Below are 15,618 nucleotides of genomic sequence, written 5' to 3' on the forward strand. Positions count from 1 at the left end.
GGTGCCCCATTGGCATAGACCGGTGCCCCATTGGCATAGACCAGTGCCCCATTGGCATATACCAGTGCCCCGTTGGCATATACCAGTGCCCCATTGGCATTGACCGGTGCCCCATTGGCATTGACCGGTGCCCCATTGGCATAGACCGGTGCCCCATTGGCATTGACCGGTGCCCCATTGGCATTGACCGGTGCCCCATTGACATAGACCTGTGCCCCATTGGCATTGACCGGTGCCCCATTGGCATTGACCGGTGCCCCATTGGCATTGACCGGTGCCCCATTGGCATATACCAGTGCCCCATTGGCATTGACCGGTGCCCCATTGGCATTGACCGGTGCCCCATTGGCATAGACCGGTGCCCCATTGGCATAGACCGGTGCCCCATTGGCATTGACCGGTGCCCCATTGACATAGACCTGTGCCCCATTGGCATTGACCGGTGCCCCATTGGCATTGACCGGTGCCCCATTGGCATTGACCAGTGCCCCATTGGCATTGACCAGTGCCCCATTGGCATAGACCAGTGCCCCATTGGCATTGACCAGTGCCCCATTGGCATAGACCAGTGCCCCATTGGCATAGACCGGTGCCCCATTGGCATTGACCAGTGCCCCATTGGCATTGACCGGTGCCCAGGCTGCCCCATTGGCATGGAACAGCTCTTGCCCATCATTGGGTGAGGAGTGGTGCCCGGTCAAGAGCATGGTTTAAGACAGACAAGCCACCCCGTGTTTGTAGCGCAGCAACACAATACCTCACCCATTGGTTCTTTGATGAAAGCCCCGGGCTGGAGATCAGAAAGCACAAGAGGTGGTTTCCCACTCAGACTTTATTGCTGGGAACACCATTGACAGGTGGGCTGACATTCACTGGGTGGAATGGTCATCGTCTCGGTACCACTCTGCGGCCACTCCTCACCGAACGACACTGCCCCACGCAACTGACATGGCTCCGGGACGGGACGGGAGGGGTGCGGGCGGGGGGGGCCGCTGTTTAATTCTCCTTCTTGCTGGTCTCCTGCCCTTCGAACAATGGGTAGTTGGCCTCAATGTCAGCCCAGGTCACGGAACCGTTGGACAAATCCCGGACAACTTGCGGCAGCTGTGAAATCTGTGGACAACAATAAAGGGTTTGTTCTGAGCACGGACAATGAATGGCCCGCAGCCAAATGGCCGGTCTGTGTGATAGGCTACAGACATGGGTGTGAGGTGTTGAGCAACACCCTTCTGCAGATAGAGTGACAGAGCTGGACAACATGGAAACATGGACAGGGTAGCACTGAATCAACACAGGCCCTTCGGCCCAACTTGCCCATGCCGACCAACATGCCCCGTTGCAACTACTCCCAACTGCCAGAGTTAAGTCCATATTACTCTAAACCTGTACTATCTATGTACCTGTCCAAGTGTCTTTTGAATTTTATAGTACCTGCCTCAACTACCTCTTCAGGCAACTCATTCCAAATACCCACCATCCTCTGTATGAAAATGTTGCCCCCTCAGGTCACTATGAAATCTTACCCCTCTCACCTTAATGCTATGTCCTCTGGCTTTTGATTCCCCTTACTCTGGGGAAAGGACTCTGTGCATTCACCTGATCTATTCCCCTCATGATTTTATACATCGCTATAAAATACCCCCTCATCCTCCTGCACTCCATGGAGTAAAGTCTAAGCCTGCCCACCCTCTCCCTGTAGCTCAGGCCCTCGTGTCCTGGCAACATCCTCAAAAAGCTTCACTGCACTCTTTCCAACTTAACAACATCCTTCCGGTACCAGGGTAGCCAAAACTGAACACAACACCCCTAGTGCGGCCTCACCAATGTAAAACAGTTAAGCAACTGTAACATAACATCCCAACTTCGGTACTCATTATCCTGACTGATGAAAGCCAATATGCCAAAAGTCTTTTTAACCACCCTATCTACTCTGCTGAGTTACTCCAGCACTTTGTGTTTTTGCCCTAAGCCAGCATTAGCAGGTGTAATGTGTTGCTCGTGTTGTTGTGGCGTCAGGCACCAGGTGGTGTACAGGCACTACAGCCGTACCCGGCCTGTGATGGGTACACACCAGCTCCTGTCAGTGTCGTCCTGGAGAAAAGGAATAGGTGATGATTCAGGTCATGACCCTTCTTGAGAACAAGGGTCTGAAGGAGGGTCTTGACCCGAAACGTCCCCTATTCCTTGTCTCCAGAGATGCTGCCTGTCCTGCTGAGTTGCTGCATGTTTGTATGTCTGTCTGTCTGTCTGTGGTGTAAACCAGCATTTACACAGTGTAGCCCTTGCTGCCACACTGATGTTGGGGCCACACATAGAAATATAGAAAATAGGTGCAGGAGTAGGCCATTCGGCCCTTCGAGCCTGCACCGCCATTCAATATGATCATGGCTGATCATCCAACTCAGTATCCTGTACCTACCTTCTCTCCATACCCCCTGATCCCTTTAACCACATCTAACTCCCTCTTAAATATAGCCAATGAACTGGCCTCAACTACATTCTGTGGCAGAGAATTCCACAGATTCACCACTCTCTGTGTGAAAAATGTTTTTCTCATCTCGGTCCTAAAAGATTTCCCCCTTTATCCTTAAACTGTGACCCCTTGTTCTGGACTTCCTCAACATGGGGAACAATCTTCCTGCATCTAGCCTGTCCAAACCCTTAAGAATGTTGTAAGTTTCTATAAGATCTTACAAAATTCTAAAAAATGTCCACACACAGCGACAGGTGAGACCTCCCCCTCCCCTGCCTACCTCGGCCCGGATCTGCCGCATGGAATCCCTCTCCCTCAGCGTGGCCGTGTGCGGCACCTTGTTGACCGTGTCAAAGTCGATGGTTATGCCGAACGCCACGCCGATCTCGTCCGTCCGGGCATAGCGTCTGCCAATGGAGCCCGACGAGTCGTCCACCTTGTGGGACACCCCATGTCTGTTCAGTGCCTCGGCTGGGAGAGTGGCAGAGGGAGCACCGTTAGCACAGGTTTATTATTGACACGTCATACAGCATGGAAACAGTCCTATCAGCCCAACTTGCCCACACCAACCAACATGCCCCATCTAAACTAGTCCCACCTTCCTGCGTTTGGCCCATCTATCTATACATGACTAAAACTCTGATCTTGTTATCTTCCGGTTTGCGCGATCTTTCTATTTGTGCAAAAATGATACGATTTTTCGCGAGTTCACTCACCGTTCTCCTATGTTGCGAGTGCAACAAGTTTCGTTCAGATCGGTTGAATGTTGTAAAAGTCAGTGAGGTTTAAAAATCTTTAAAAACGCGCGTGCACAGATCGATCTCCTCTCCTGCCAGTCAGCGCCGCGCGGATTAGTCTCTTCTCCTGTCACTCCCATGGTCCGCCCCTTCCTCCACCATCGCGCCTTTACTGGAGCAGAGGATGGCCAGCCGGACCCGAAGCGACCCAAACCAGCCCCACGTCGGAGACCTGACCTAGCCCAGGCCGGAGTCAGAGATGTTGCCAAACGGAAAGTGGAGATTCTGATCCCGGCGGAGGAGAACGACTAGCGCCCGCTGTGAGTCCACATCGTACTGCCAGCTCCAGCCCCTACCCCTCTGGTCCCCCTCGCTGGCTCCTGCCCCCCCCTCCCGTGATACCACCCTCTCCCCCATGGCTCTTCCCCCGTCTTTTCTCCGAGCTCATTTCCCCCCCTCCCCCCCGCCCACACCCCTCCTCCCCCACAACTCCCCACCTGCCCACAGACCTCCCTCCCCCACACAAATCCTCCCCCCACAACCCCCCTGCCCACACCCATCCCCCCCACCACACCCCCCCCCCCCCCAACACACACCCTCCTTCCCCCCCCCCCCACCCCCCCCGCCACACACCCCACTTCCCTCCCCCCTCCCCTCCCACAAGGGTGCTCAGGGATGAGGGGAAATGAGCCGCGCCTGCGCAGTTAGGAGCTATGGGTGAGCAGTGGAATATTGCGTTGGAGGAACGGGTGAGTGGTGGAATATTGCGTTGGGGCATGGGTTGCATTGGGGGACCAGGCCTCCCGTGTGACTGGGACCCAAAGGGCCCCACTTAGTCTAGTATCCCACTAAACCTATCCTATCCATGTACCTGTCCAAATGTCTCTTAAACGTTGTGATACCACCGACCACAACTACCACCTCTGGCAGCTCGTTCCTTACACCACCCCACCCTTTGCGTGAAAAAGTTAAACCCTCAGATTCCTATTATTCCTATTAAGGTACAGTTAGACAAGTAGATGGATAGGACAGGTTTGGTGGGAAATGGACTAAACGCAGGCAGGTGGGACCAGTGTAGCTGGGGCATGTTGGGCCGAAGGGCCTGTCTCCACACCTGTATCACTCTATGACTTTGTATCCATTAAAACCATAACATAGATGAGTACAATCAAGTCACACACAAGTGCAGGTAATGCAAAGAGAAAATACCAGTGCAATATGTAGTGTACAGCTTTACAGTAGGTTTTTAAAAAGTGCCAAGGCAGCAACGCGGTAGGTTGGAAGATGAGAATAACACCCTATGTTGCGTATCAGTGGTTGGCTACTCACCCAGCTCCTTGACGAAGGGAGCAAATTCCTGGTTCTGGCTGAGCGGCAGCACGGAGCACTTGTAGGGGGCCACAGGCGCCGGGAAGCTGAAGTACTGTGGAGGGAAACGGAGGCTGTTACAGTGAGAGGCTCAGCACCGTGCAGACAGGAGCAATAACAGCAGGTCAACATAATCACAGCCCCCCTCCCGCACAACCCCGTATATTCTCAATCTGGCAGCCTGCTTCAGTTCCTGGGCATTAAGGGGCTGTCCTACTTGGGCGACCTAATTGGCGAGTTTAGGAGAGTTTGAAAAAATGACATGTTGAAGACCTCCTTCGACTATGTTGAAGACTAGCTTCGGGAAAATTGGACACCGAATAGTGGAGAGTGAAGACGACCTCCTTCAATCTTCCTTCGACTATGTTGAAGACTATCTACAACTACCTTTGACTACCCTCGATTACCTACGACTAACATGCCAACCTACTACGACTAAACCTACAAGTAAAAAAAGTATTGATTTTTTCCATGGCGACCTTATTTTAGTTGCGGCCTTTTTTAACATGTTGAAAAAAACGCCGCGACCTAGTTGAGGCCTCGAGTGCACGGAGACCACTCTTGAGCATGAAGGAGAGTCATGAAGACCTCCTAGGACCTTGTGTCGACCATGCTGTGAGTATCAGTCGAGGGCAAACTCGCCAGAACTCGCGGATTAGGTCGCCCAAGTGGGACAGGCCCTTTAGCACTACCAGCAATCTGCCGTGGACCAAACACATTGATGCGTCCGCCAACGCTACTACAGGCTGCGGAGACTGAGGAAATTGGTCATGCCTCGTAAGGAAGTAGAGACGTCAGCGTTCTTTCTCAGCCGTAGCATCAACGTGGCTGCTTCAGGACAAATTATTGGTGACTGTTTTATACCAGAAACTCCCATCATTATTCCCATGGGCCTTCCAGCACAGGTTCCTTTCATTCCTCATTCATCGCTGAAGCAATACCGGGAGGATGGCCAGTGCCCACCAAACCCTCGGCTCTGATCCCACATCAGATCACTCCTTGACCCACATAGTCAACGACAGCCGGCACTGCTTTCCTGCAATGCACTGGACTGCCCCGTCACTGACCCCCCCCCCCGCCCCCACACCCCTCTCCCCTGGGCAACACCTCCCCACCCACAGTGTCTGTCCCACCAACCCCCACCGCAACCACCCACCTCTCCTGAGCAACCCTCCCCCACCCTCGAGTGTCTGTCCCACCCACGCCCCCCTCTCACCGTTCTCTGCTCGTCGCCAGTCCGCACGTTGAACGTGTGCTCGAACACGGTGTACATGATCCTCCCGATGCCGAAGGACGGCTCGATCACACTGGGGGTGATCTCCTCAACTGGAATGGCACCAAGAGAAGGCAGCATTAGTGAGGGGAGCGAAGCACTGGGCTGCAGGGGGCAAGCTAGACCTGCCCTGCCCACCAACAGTAGCCAGAGACCCACACCGCCCTGGACACACTCTCAGCTCCTTCCTACTGCACCATTCACTGTGATCATCCCCATTCAGTATCCTGTTCCTGCCTTCTCACCGAATCCCTTCCACCCCTGCTCTTTTTTTATTTATTGAACTTTCAGTTGTTAATTAGCTATTGAGCGCCATGTTTAGTGGTCTGTGCTGCAGCAATTAAGAATTTCATTGAAAAGCACAGAGCTGGAGTAACTCAGCGAGTCAGGCAGCACCTCTGGAGGACATGGATAGGTGATGTTTCAGATTCAGACTCTGAAGAAGGGCCTTGACCCAAAATGCCACTGATGCATGTTCTCCAGCAATGTTGCCTGACCTGCTGCGATACTGCAGCACTGCGTGTCCTTTTGTGCATTAACCAGGACATGCAGCTCCTTGTTTCTATACTCAGAGCACCGTTAACTTAGTGAGTGTGAGGACCACATTGTGCCTGTGACACACTCGGAGGATCGACCAGTGATCCCTGCACACTAACACTATCCTACACACACTAGGGCCAATGGACATTTATACTAAGCCAATTAACCTACAAACCTGTACACCTTTGGAGAATGGGAGGAAAACAAAGATCTCGGAGAAAACCCACACGGTCACAGGGAGAAAATACAAACTCCGTACAGACAGCACCAATGGTCGTGATGGAACCCGGGTCTCTGGTGCTGCATTCGCTGTAAGGCAGCAACTCTACCGCTGCGCCACTGTGCCGCCCGGAGCTTTGCCCAGTGTCTGAACCACCCGCATGCTGTGTTTACCCAGGCACGAAAGGCAAGGCTACAACCAGCATCATGTCCTATAGCAGGGGCCTCCAAACTTTTCAGCATGAGGACCATATTATATATTTGGCACATTTTTGCGGGCCGTCGGAAAAAATAAAGAAATGTCAGTTTTGCTGTAAGGACTCGATCTTGGAGAGGATATTTCAGTTCCGATGCACAAACAGGGGTAGTGGATAGATAAGGTAGCCGATGGCGTCCGCAGGCTTGGAATAGACTTTTGGTCACTCGCGTTTTCTCTGAATCGGAAATAGAGACGGCGAGAAAGCAAAGGGAAGAGTCGGGGCTCGAGCAGAGGAAAGTGGGAGCTGGTTGGAAACTGGCAGTGAGGGAGATGAAACGTTAAAGCAATGAACGAGAGCAGGAAGCAGCACCGATACAGACATGATGTACTTGAGAGAGAGGTGAGGGAAGGGTCTGGTGGCGACTGAAACAAGGAACGATCTAGGTATTCTGCAGGGAGAGAGACAGAGCCTGAGCATAACGGGCTCCCACCTGGAACCGGGAATTCGGTTTGAACCCATTCTTACAAAGATCCGTTCCAAAGGAAACAAATCTGTTGTGTGGAGAGCAAATGCTGTAAACACGATACAAATTCTCTGAGTTGCCAGACCTTAAGACCCGGAGCTCAGAGCTTGCTGTGGGCCGGATACAATCTCGTGGCGGGCCGCATGTGGCCCACGGGCCATAGTTGGGAGACCTCGGTCCTATAGCAAAGGGAAGGTCATTGGAGCTGAACCATGCAGTAGCACTGTGTGGCAGTGGGTGTACAGCACACACTTGTTATTCAATGTCCACACAAGTTGGTCACCAGCTTCTGGAGGTGGGAACAAAGGTTCAGCTCATGGGGAATCATCTGTAAATAAACACACTGCAGGCTCAGAGGATCCACTCACCATGCAGGGTCTTCTGAAACCTTTTCACTCCAACCATGTTCTTGGTCAGGGTGAACTTCTTTCCGTCGGATTCAAAAGTGAACTTCCTGGATGGGGTGGGGTAGAAAGCGGTATAAAACAAGATCAGTCTCGGAAGGTGGCAAGAAATTTGAAACAACCAACTGGCGGTGAAATCTCCCTGGCCTGTCCAGTGACCTTGAACCTGGAGGGAGGGAGAACCCAGCGCACACCTTACCTGTTTCCAGAGAACTCAGAACTGTACGGCACAGGAACAGGCCCTTCAGCCCACAATGTCTGTGCTGAACATAATGCCAAAACCAACTCTTATCTGCTTGCACGTTATCCACATCCCTCCATTCCATGCACCTCACGTCGCAGCAGCCTCTGCAGTCCGTCTGTCTTTTTATTATTTTCTGTCTCGTTTCAATGTAGTTTTTATTTTATTTGTTTTGACGGGGTATGTGTGTGGGGGGCGGGGTTGGGGGGCGAAAACTTTAAAATCTTTCCCCTGCACGGGAGACCCGACCTTTTCTTTGTCGGGTCTCCGTTGTCGTTGGGGCTGAGCAACGTGGAGCGGCCTCCAGCAGGAATGACCTAGGGCTCCAGTCGCGGAGCTGCGGACTTGCGTACCATCACGAAGCTGGCCGAGACCGGAGCGGGTGGAGTTGTGGTGGTGCGCTGCTGTGACCCGACCCCCGGAGATTCGGAGGCTCTAACCGCAGGTCTGGTAGACAGTAATACCGGGAGCCCGCGGGTCCCTGCTGGGAGACCGCTTTTCGGGGCTTCCGCAACGGCGACTTCTCCCGCCCGAGTTGCGGGGTTGAAGATTACCTGGAGCGGGGCCTTACATCACCGCCCCGCGCGGCTTGGAATGGCTGCGGGACTTTGCTAGCGCCCGCCGGGGGCTCCAACAACAAGACCCGGAGCGTGGCCTTGCACCACCCGGCGCGGCGTTAATGGCTGCGGGACAATTACCATCGCCCGCCGGGGGCTTTGACTCTGACATCGGATGGGGAATGGGGAGTGCAGGGGAGAGATGAGCTGTGATGGATGTCTGTGTAAATTGTGTTGTGTCTTGGGTCTTTTTCTTGTATGTATGACTGCAGAAACAACATTTCATTTGGACCTCAACGAGGTTCAAATGACAAATAAAATTGTATTGTATTGTATTGTATTCATAAGTTCCTAAGCGACGGCAGAATTAGGCCATTCTGCCCATCAGGGTCCCCCTTCAGTTAACGGGGAGCGGCAGTCTGAGCAGCGGGTGAGTGGATCAGCTGGAGGAAGGGGATCCTAGTGCGGGTAGTTTAAAAAATGCCGCCCATGGGCAGCCTTAGACAATTAACGCAAAGGTTGGCAGAGGGGCGGCAGTGTGAGCAGTGAGTGAGGACATCCAAATGAGTTGATTAGCAAATGAAAGCAAGGCTAGGTGTTGCGGCGCGTCCCACTGGGCGAGAGGCTGAGTTGAGGTGAAGATTTTGGGACATCTGACAATGAAACTCTTGTGTGGTTCTGAGTTGTGGTGGAGCTGGGAGATTACAGATACCCACCCCTTCTCATTCAGCTCCGTCTCCACCTCTGTGATGTAGCACGCGTCACATACGCTCAGGTACTCCATCACCTTCTTGGCCTCCTTCTTGAACTCCTTGCCAATGGCGCTCTTGTTGGGCTCAAACTGCACAACGCTGACAGTTTTGTGTACTAACGTTAAGGGAAATCGCAGCAATATATCCAAAGGTACTCTGCTCCCGCAGCCTGCGAGGCATCTCGCCCTCGTACAAACACACGACATCCTAAAGGGGGCTTGACGCGGTCATTCAATAATCCCGTTACTGGTATTACAGTCGTACCTTTCTATACATTATTCCAGATTGTACCATTCTGCTGTTGCACTGATTTACCCCTCCATTCACCATATCCATATTCAAAAACATCTTCAACACTACTATGGTATCTGCTTCCTGAAAGTACAGTGCAGGACAGTCACTCAGTATCTAATCCCCTCAATACTGAATGCCTCAAGGACACCACATCGTTCTTTTAAACCGCAAAACTACAGGCGATTCTCTGCTCCCCAACATGTTTGGCTGACACCCCAAGGGATTTGAGGGGGGGGGGGGGGGGGGGGGGGTGGTGAAAAAGAGGTGGGAAAAAAGGTGCTCTGTCTAAGATTATATTTTAAAGTCAGACCCCTTTTGTCTCTCAGGGGTAAAAAAAAAAAGACACAAAGTGCTGGAGTAACTCGGCAGGTTAGGCAGCATCTCTGGTGAACATGGACAGGTGACAGAACTACAGAGCACAGACACAGGCCACTTGTCCAAGCTGACAAAGATGCCCCATCTACGCTAGTTTAGTTTAGTTTATTATCATGTGAGACAACAGTGAAAAGCTTTATGTTACGTGCTAACCAGTCAGTGGAAAGACTATACATGATTACAATCGAGCCATCCACAGGGTACAGATACAGGATGAAGAGAATAACATTTAGTACAGTCTAGTCACGCTGACAAAGATGCCTCGTCTATGCTCATCTTTGGCCCATATCCCTAAACCTTTCCTATCCATGTACCTGCCCAAATGGCGTTTAAATGCTGTCATAGTCCCTGCCTCAACTACCTCCTCTGGCAGTTCGTTCCATATTGCCACCTCTCGGCTCGATGGGTCGAATGGCCTACTCCTGCTCCCAATCTGTGGGTATTGATCAAGAAGGGGGTGCCTGTATTCAGTGATTACTCCCAGCTCAGGCTCCACACTGATAAGGATATGGGTTCCTTCAGAAGCTTCTCTGCCACTAGAGGCACCTTGGTCGCTCGGGAATGACAGGCCAAGTCGTAGCACGATCGATCAGCACAGCCAACTATTTCGATCCAGCCCTGCGGGGAGAGAAGACAGAGTGAGACCGCAGGAGAGGAGAGTTATTCACCCAGGCAAATAGCCACACACTATCCTCCGCAGGGCAGCAATACCCACGGATTATAGTCGTCGCACAACTCGACCATGCCCACCAAGATGCCTCATTTGCCCGCTTTTGGCCCGTATCCATCTAACTTTCATTTCCTATCTATGTATCCATGCAAATATGTTTTAAATGCTTTTCTAGTAGCAGCCTCAGCTATCTCCTCTGGCAGCTCATTCCCTATACCCACCATCCTCTGCGTGAAAAAGTTACCCCTCGGCTTCCTATTAAATCTTTCTCAAACTAACGTCCTTAAACCTACGTCCTCTGGTTCGTAATTACCTTTCTCTGGGTAAAAGACTCTGTACATTTACCCTGTCTATTCCTTGCATGAAGTTGTACACCATAAAAGCAACAGAACGTAAAAACAACTGAAAGTGGACCATCATCCTCGACCTCGAGGGATAGCCACAACGACCACACCTCTATAAGATCACCCCTCAATCTCCTGCACTCTAAAGAATAAAGTCCTAACCTACCTAACCTCTCCCCATAGCTCATGCCCTTAGGCTCCTGTTAAATCATTCTCCCCCACTTAAACCTATGCCCGCTAGTTTTATACAGCCCTTTCCTGAGGAAAGAAACCCCTTGTTTATGACCCTCCGGATTTTATAAACCTCAATAAGGTTCCCCTCAACCTCCTGCACTATCGAGAAAAAAAATAAAACACAACCTTGTAACTCAAACCCTCTATTTTCATTTTCGAGTGATACCTCTATTAGATCACCCTACATCCTCCTGCGCTGCAAGGAATAGACTCCCAGCCTACTCAACCGCTCTCTATAGCTCAGATCCTCTAGTCCTGGCAACATCCTTGTAAATCTTCCCAGTACCCTTTCCAGCTTGACATCTCTCCTATAAGGTGATTTCACGAAAGGTCACTGGAGCGTAGATCCGCACCCACGTGACCGAAAATTTTAACTGGAGTACATGCGTCACTTCCGGTACATGTTAGTAAATGGGAAAACACGCACTTTCACACCCGTTAAAAACATCGAAAACGGCCCGTTTTTGAGCTGCAATTTATTGTACCAGTCGGGGTGACCGTGAGGTACAGCTACCTAAATTTACAGTCCAAAAAAAAGATAGAAACTAAGGTAAATTCAAGAGGGAGCTGAAGGTGTAAATACAGCGGAAGTGCTAGCAGACATTTGCCGTGGAGATTTAAAGATCCAAAATATCGGGAATTATCGCGTTTGCTCGCTGCATTTCATCAAAAGTGGCATTATTGACTTTTTATCTTTATTCATTTGTTATATGAAAAGTATTAAAAGTTAAAAATCCGTCAGTAAAATTGCAAAATCGCCCATGGTTCACAGGCGGGTTTTAACATGCAAAATGAAAACGCTTCTGAAGCTCCATTTACCATTTAAATAATCATAAACTATCAATGCGTTTTGAAATAAATTTTACTGAGATGCAAGCTGTCAGCTGTTAGTTGGACAAAAGCAGGACATTTTATTATTTGCCAAAATATATTTCTCAATGTTTCTTGTTTAAAGCCTGCACAATCACCCAAACTACTTATTTATTTATTTATTTATTTATCATCTAATAACAGACAAGCCTGCAGCATGGAATGTCAACAATCCTGATTGGGCACCCACTGTGAGCAGGATAGACAATGTGCACAAGAACGCCATCAACTTGCAGAGCTATAGATGCTTGAGCTGCAACCAAATCTGCTTTAATACTCTCTTCTTGTTGCACGTGCATGGGCGCTGTCTGTGCAGAGTTTGTACGTTCTCCCCGTGACCCGCGTGGGTTTTCTCCGGGATCTTCAGTTTCCTCCCACACTCCAAAGACGTACAGGTTTGTAGGTTAATTGGCTTGGTAAATGTAAAAATTGTCCTTAGTGTGTGTAGGATAGTGTTTGTGTGTGGGGATCGCTGGTCGGCGCGGACCCGTTGGGGCTATATCTCTAAACTACACTAAGGAAGCAATGCTTTCACCCCTGATGCCACCCTACTTAAGAAGCTGATTCGTGATCAGAGGAGAGGGTAAAGGGCTGTTCGACTGACTACACACTTCGGGGGCAGAAGATTGCAGTGATGAAACAAACCAGTTACCACAAACACAGGGATGTGCACGGGACGGTGCAGTGGTGCAGCGGTAGAGTTGCTGCCTCACAGCGCCAGAGACACGGGTTCAATCCTGACTACGGGTGCTGTCTGTACGGAGTTTGCACCTTCTCCCCGTGACCTGTATGGGTCTCCTCCAGGTGCTCTGGTTTTCTCCCACACTCCAAAGATGTGGGGGTTTGTAGGTTAATTGGCTTCTGCAAATTGTCCCTAGTGTGTAAGGAGTGGATGCAAGACTGGGAAAATATAGAACTAGTGTGAACGGGGTGATTGGTGGACTCGGTGGGCTGAAGGGCCGGTGTCTACGCTGTATCTCCACACTAAGTTTGTGGTGAAGGGTTTGTGGAGGCGGGAGCTGCCTGCGCTCTGGTCCGGCGGGAGCACACTTACATAGGAGGTCTTGGCCTCGGCATCCCAGCAGTCGCAGGCGTAGTGGGCCATCTCGTTCTCCATGTGCTGCCGGAAGCGCAGCTTGCTGGGCGACACGCCCACCTTGACCAGGAACAGGTAGATCCTTCCGATGAAGTAGCCCAGCACAGAGTTATCGATGATCCCCTGCAATGGAAGATGGGGCTGTAAATCGGGCAGCTGAGCTGTCCCCTCACCAGCTGGAGCGCAGTCCTGACCTTCCCCACTTGTCACCGCCCTTAACCGGAATCCTGCCAGAGGACCCGGCCTGAAGGCTCGGCACACCGAGGACCAGGAAACCCACCCGGGGGGGCCCAGCACACCGCGGAACGGAAAATCCGGCCCGAGTGACCCAGCGGACCGCAGAACGGGGAACCTAGCCTGGGGACCCAAAGGCTCGGCGGACGCCGCTGGAGAGACGGGTGTGAGGAGCAAAGGCGGTAGGAGGGTGAACCAGGGTAAAGCCTCCAGCACCTTCAAAGTCGGCTGCAGGAGGCGCCCCCTGGACACAACATTGGCCGGACGAGGAGAGGGACGTCGGATCATGGGCTGAGGAATTACACAACAGCCCACTATCATCTGGTGTGCAATGATCTGTCTTGTGGTGCGACAGACGGCCCTGCAGGAGCCTGGAGCTCGCCTGGAACGGGAGCAGCTCCAGTAGATCGAGCGAGCGGGTGGAACAAACTTTGGAAATGGCGCCAAGACATGGCAGTGCCCACATGTGCAAGAATGCAAAAATAATTCCACTGTGCAGTCGCACATGGGACAAGTAAAGCAACTTTGAACCTTTAATTTACTTCACTGGAGACCTTTGAACTATCTTTAATCAGACTTTATCTTGCAGTAAATGGTGCGCCCTTTATTTTTGATCTGTGCACTGAGGACAGCTTGATTGTATTCTTCTGCACTTTTTCTTTGAAACATGTGTTGTAGGGAAAAGAATAGCAAGGACTAATAACTAGTAAATAGGGGTTACGCTAATGTGGTGATAGGGCACTGCAGACAAAGCCTCAAAGCGGTTCTCCGTCCGCACTGCGGCCTCACATCGTGAAGTTGTTAGATCTGCAGATCGACTTTGGGAGCTGCAACCGCGGGAGCCTGCGGACTTTAACATCATGGAGCTCACGGTCGCTGGTTAGAGACCGACTTCAGGAGCTCCAAGCCGCAGGAGCTTCGACCGCCCCGATCGTGGGATCTTCGATCTCCCCAACGTGGGGGCTACGATCGCCCCGACTGCGGATGGTTGGACTGCCCCGACCGCGGGAGAAAAGGAGGGAAGAAGATTAGACTTTATTGCCTTCCATCACAGTGAGGAATGTGGGGAATCCGCAGTGGTGGATGTTTATGTTAACTTTTATGTAGTTGTGTCTTGTTGCTTTTTTTAGTTTGGCTGCACGGTAAATGGAGTTTCACTGTACTTTAATTGGTACAGATGACAATAAAAGACCTTTGAACCTTTGAAAGTAGAGACATGGAATACAGCAGTGACTACACCCGAGTTTTAAGAACTTTCTTTGATTATGTTACAGCGTGCACCCATCAGAAAATTGGATCTACTGTCAACTGAGACTTGCGGATAATCATTATATTCTGTAATCAAGACCTAGTTTGTTACCTAATTAAACCCTGTTCTGTAATCAAGACCCAGTTTTACTGTTAATCACATTTCTGTGCAATCTTGTCACCTGAGAATGTAAAAGCTGTACCAAATACATCTTTTCCCCGAATCTCAAACTGTTTATCTATCTGCAACACTATGATTGAAGGGAGAGGGAAGGGGAGATGGAGAGGGGTGAAAAAGGGAGAGGGGAAAGAGGGAGAGGGGAAAGAGGGGAAAAGGGGATAAGGAGAGAGAGGGGAGAAAGAAGGGGGGGAGAGGGAGAAAGGAGAGGGAGGGAGAGAGAAAAGAAGGGGAAGTGTAGCAGAGGGGTGTAGTTGGCAAAAATCAAGAGCACCACAAGACAGATCATAGCACACCAGATGATAGTGGGCTGTTGTGTAATTCCACAGACACACACACACACACACACACACACAGCTCACCTGTTCCACGGCGTCTCCGAGCCGCATCTTCCGTGCCGACTGCCCGCTGGTCTGGGCTTGGCCCGAGTACAGCATTATCTCGAGGTCGGCCACGTTGGAGAACTTGGGGTGGTTCTTCTCACTGGGATCCACAAAGTGCTCGATCTCTGCCATGGTGAACTCCCTGGACAGTGAGAGGGAGCTGAGAATGCCACTGGGAAATGCCCGCGCCCACACTGTGCCCACATCGCCAAGTCTGGGACAGTCCATTGCAGAACCAACTACCCGACTAAACACAGAAATAACCAACAGCGGCCATGCAGGGCAGAAAGAGGCAGGGTGGGTAAGAGAGACCACTGAAGGGGACAATAGGGCAAAGGACAACAAGCTGCCCTGGTCCATCACATTGAAGGTCACCAAGAAAGCACACCAACATCTCCACTGCAT

At 51.2% G+C, this 15,618-nt stretch overlaps 1 protein-coding gene across 1 annotated transcript in view; it reads right to left on the reverse strand.

Annotated features, from left to right (window-relative positions):
• Positions 1-814: 814 nt before the first annotated feature.
• The window catches only part of gars1 (glycyl-tRNA synthetase 1), a 36,630-nt gene continuing 21,826 nt past the window's right edge, over positions 815-15,618 (reverse strand). Inside the window, exons 9-17 of the mRNA XM_033040909.1 lie at positions 15,193-15,355; positions 13,129-13,293; positions 10,467-10,574; positions 9,252-9,397; positions 7,702-7,787; positions 5,795-5,904; positions 4,540-4,633; positions 2,754-2,944; positions 815-1,113 (exon numbers count right to left, since the gene is read on the reverse strand). Of these exons, the coding sequence (XP_032896800.1) occupies positions 997-1,113; positions 2,754-2,944; positions 4,540-4,633; positions 5,795-5,904; positions 7,702-7,787; positions 9,252-9,397; positions 10,467-10,574; positions 13,129-13,293; positions 15,193-15,355 (1,180 nt within the window). The 3' untranslated portion in view covers positions 815-996. The remainder of the gene's footprint in view (positions 1,114-2,753; positions 2,945-4,539; positions 4,634-5,794; positions 5,905-7,701; positions 7,788-9,251; positions 9,398-10,466; positions 10,575-13,128; positions 13,294-15,192; positions 15,356-15,618) is intronic.

This window comes from Amblyraja radiata, chromosome 2 (assembly GCF_010909765.2).
Source record: "Amblyraja radiata isolate CabotCenter1 chromosome 2, sAmbRad1.1.pri, whole genome shotgun sequence".
NCBI classification, from domain to species: Eukaryota; Metazoa; Chordata; class Chondrichthyes; order Rajiformes; family Rajidae; genus Amblyraja; species Amblyraja radiata.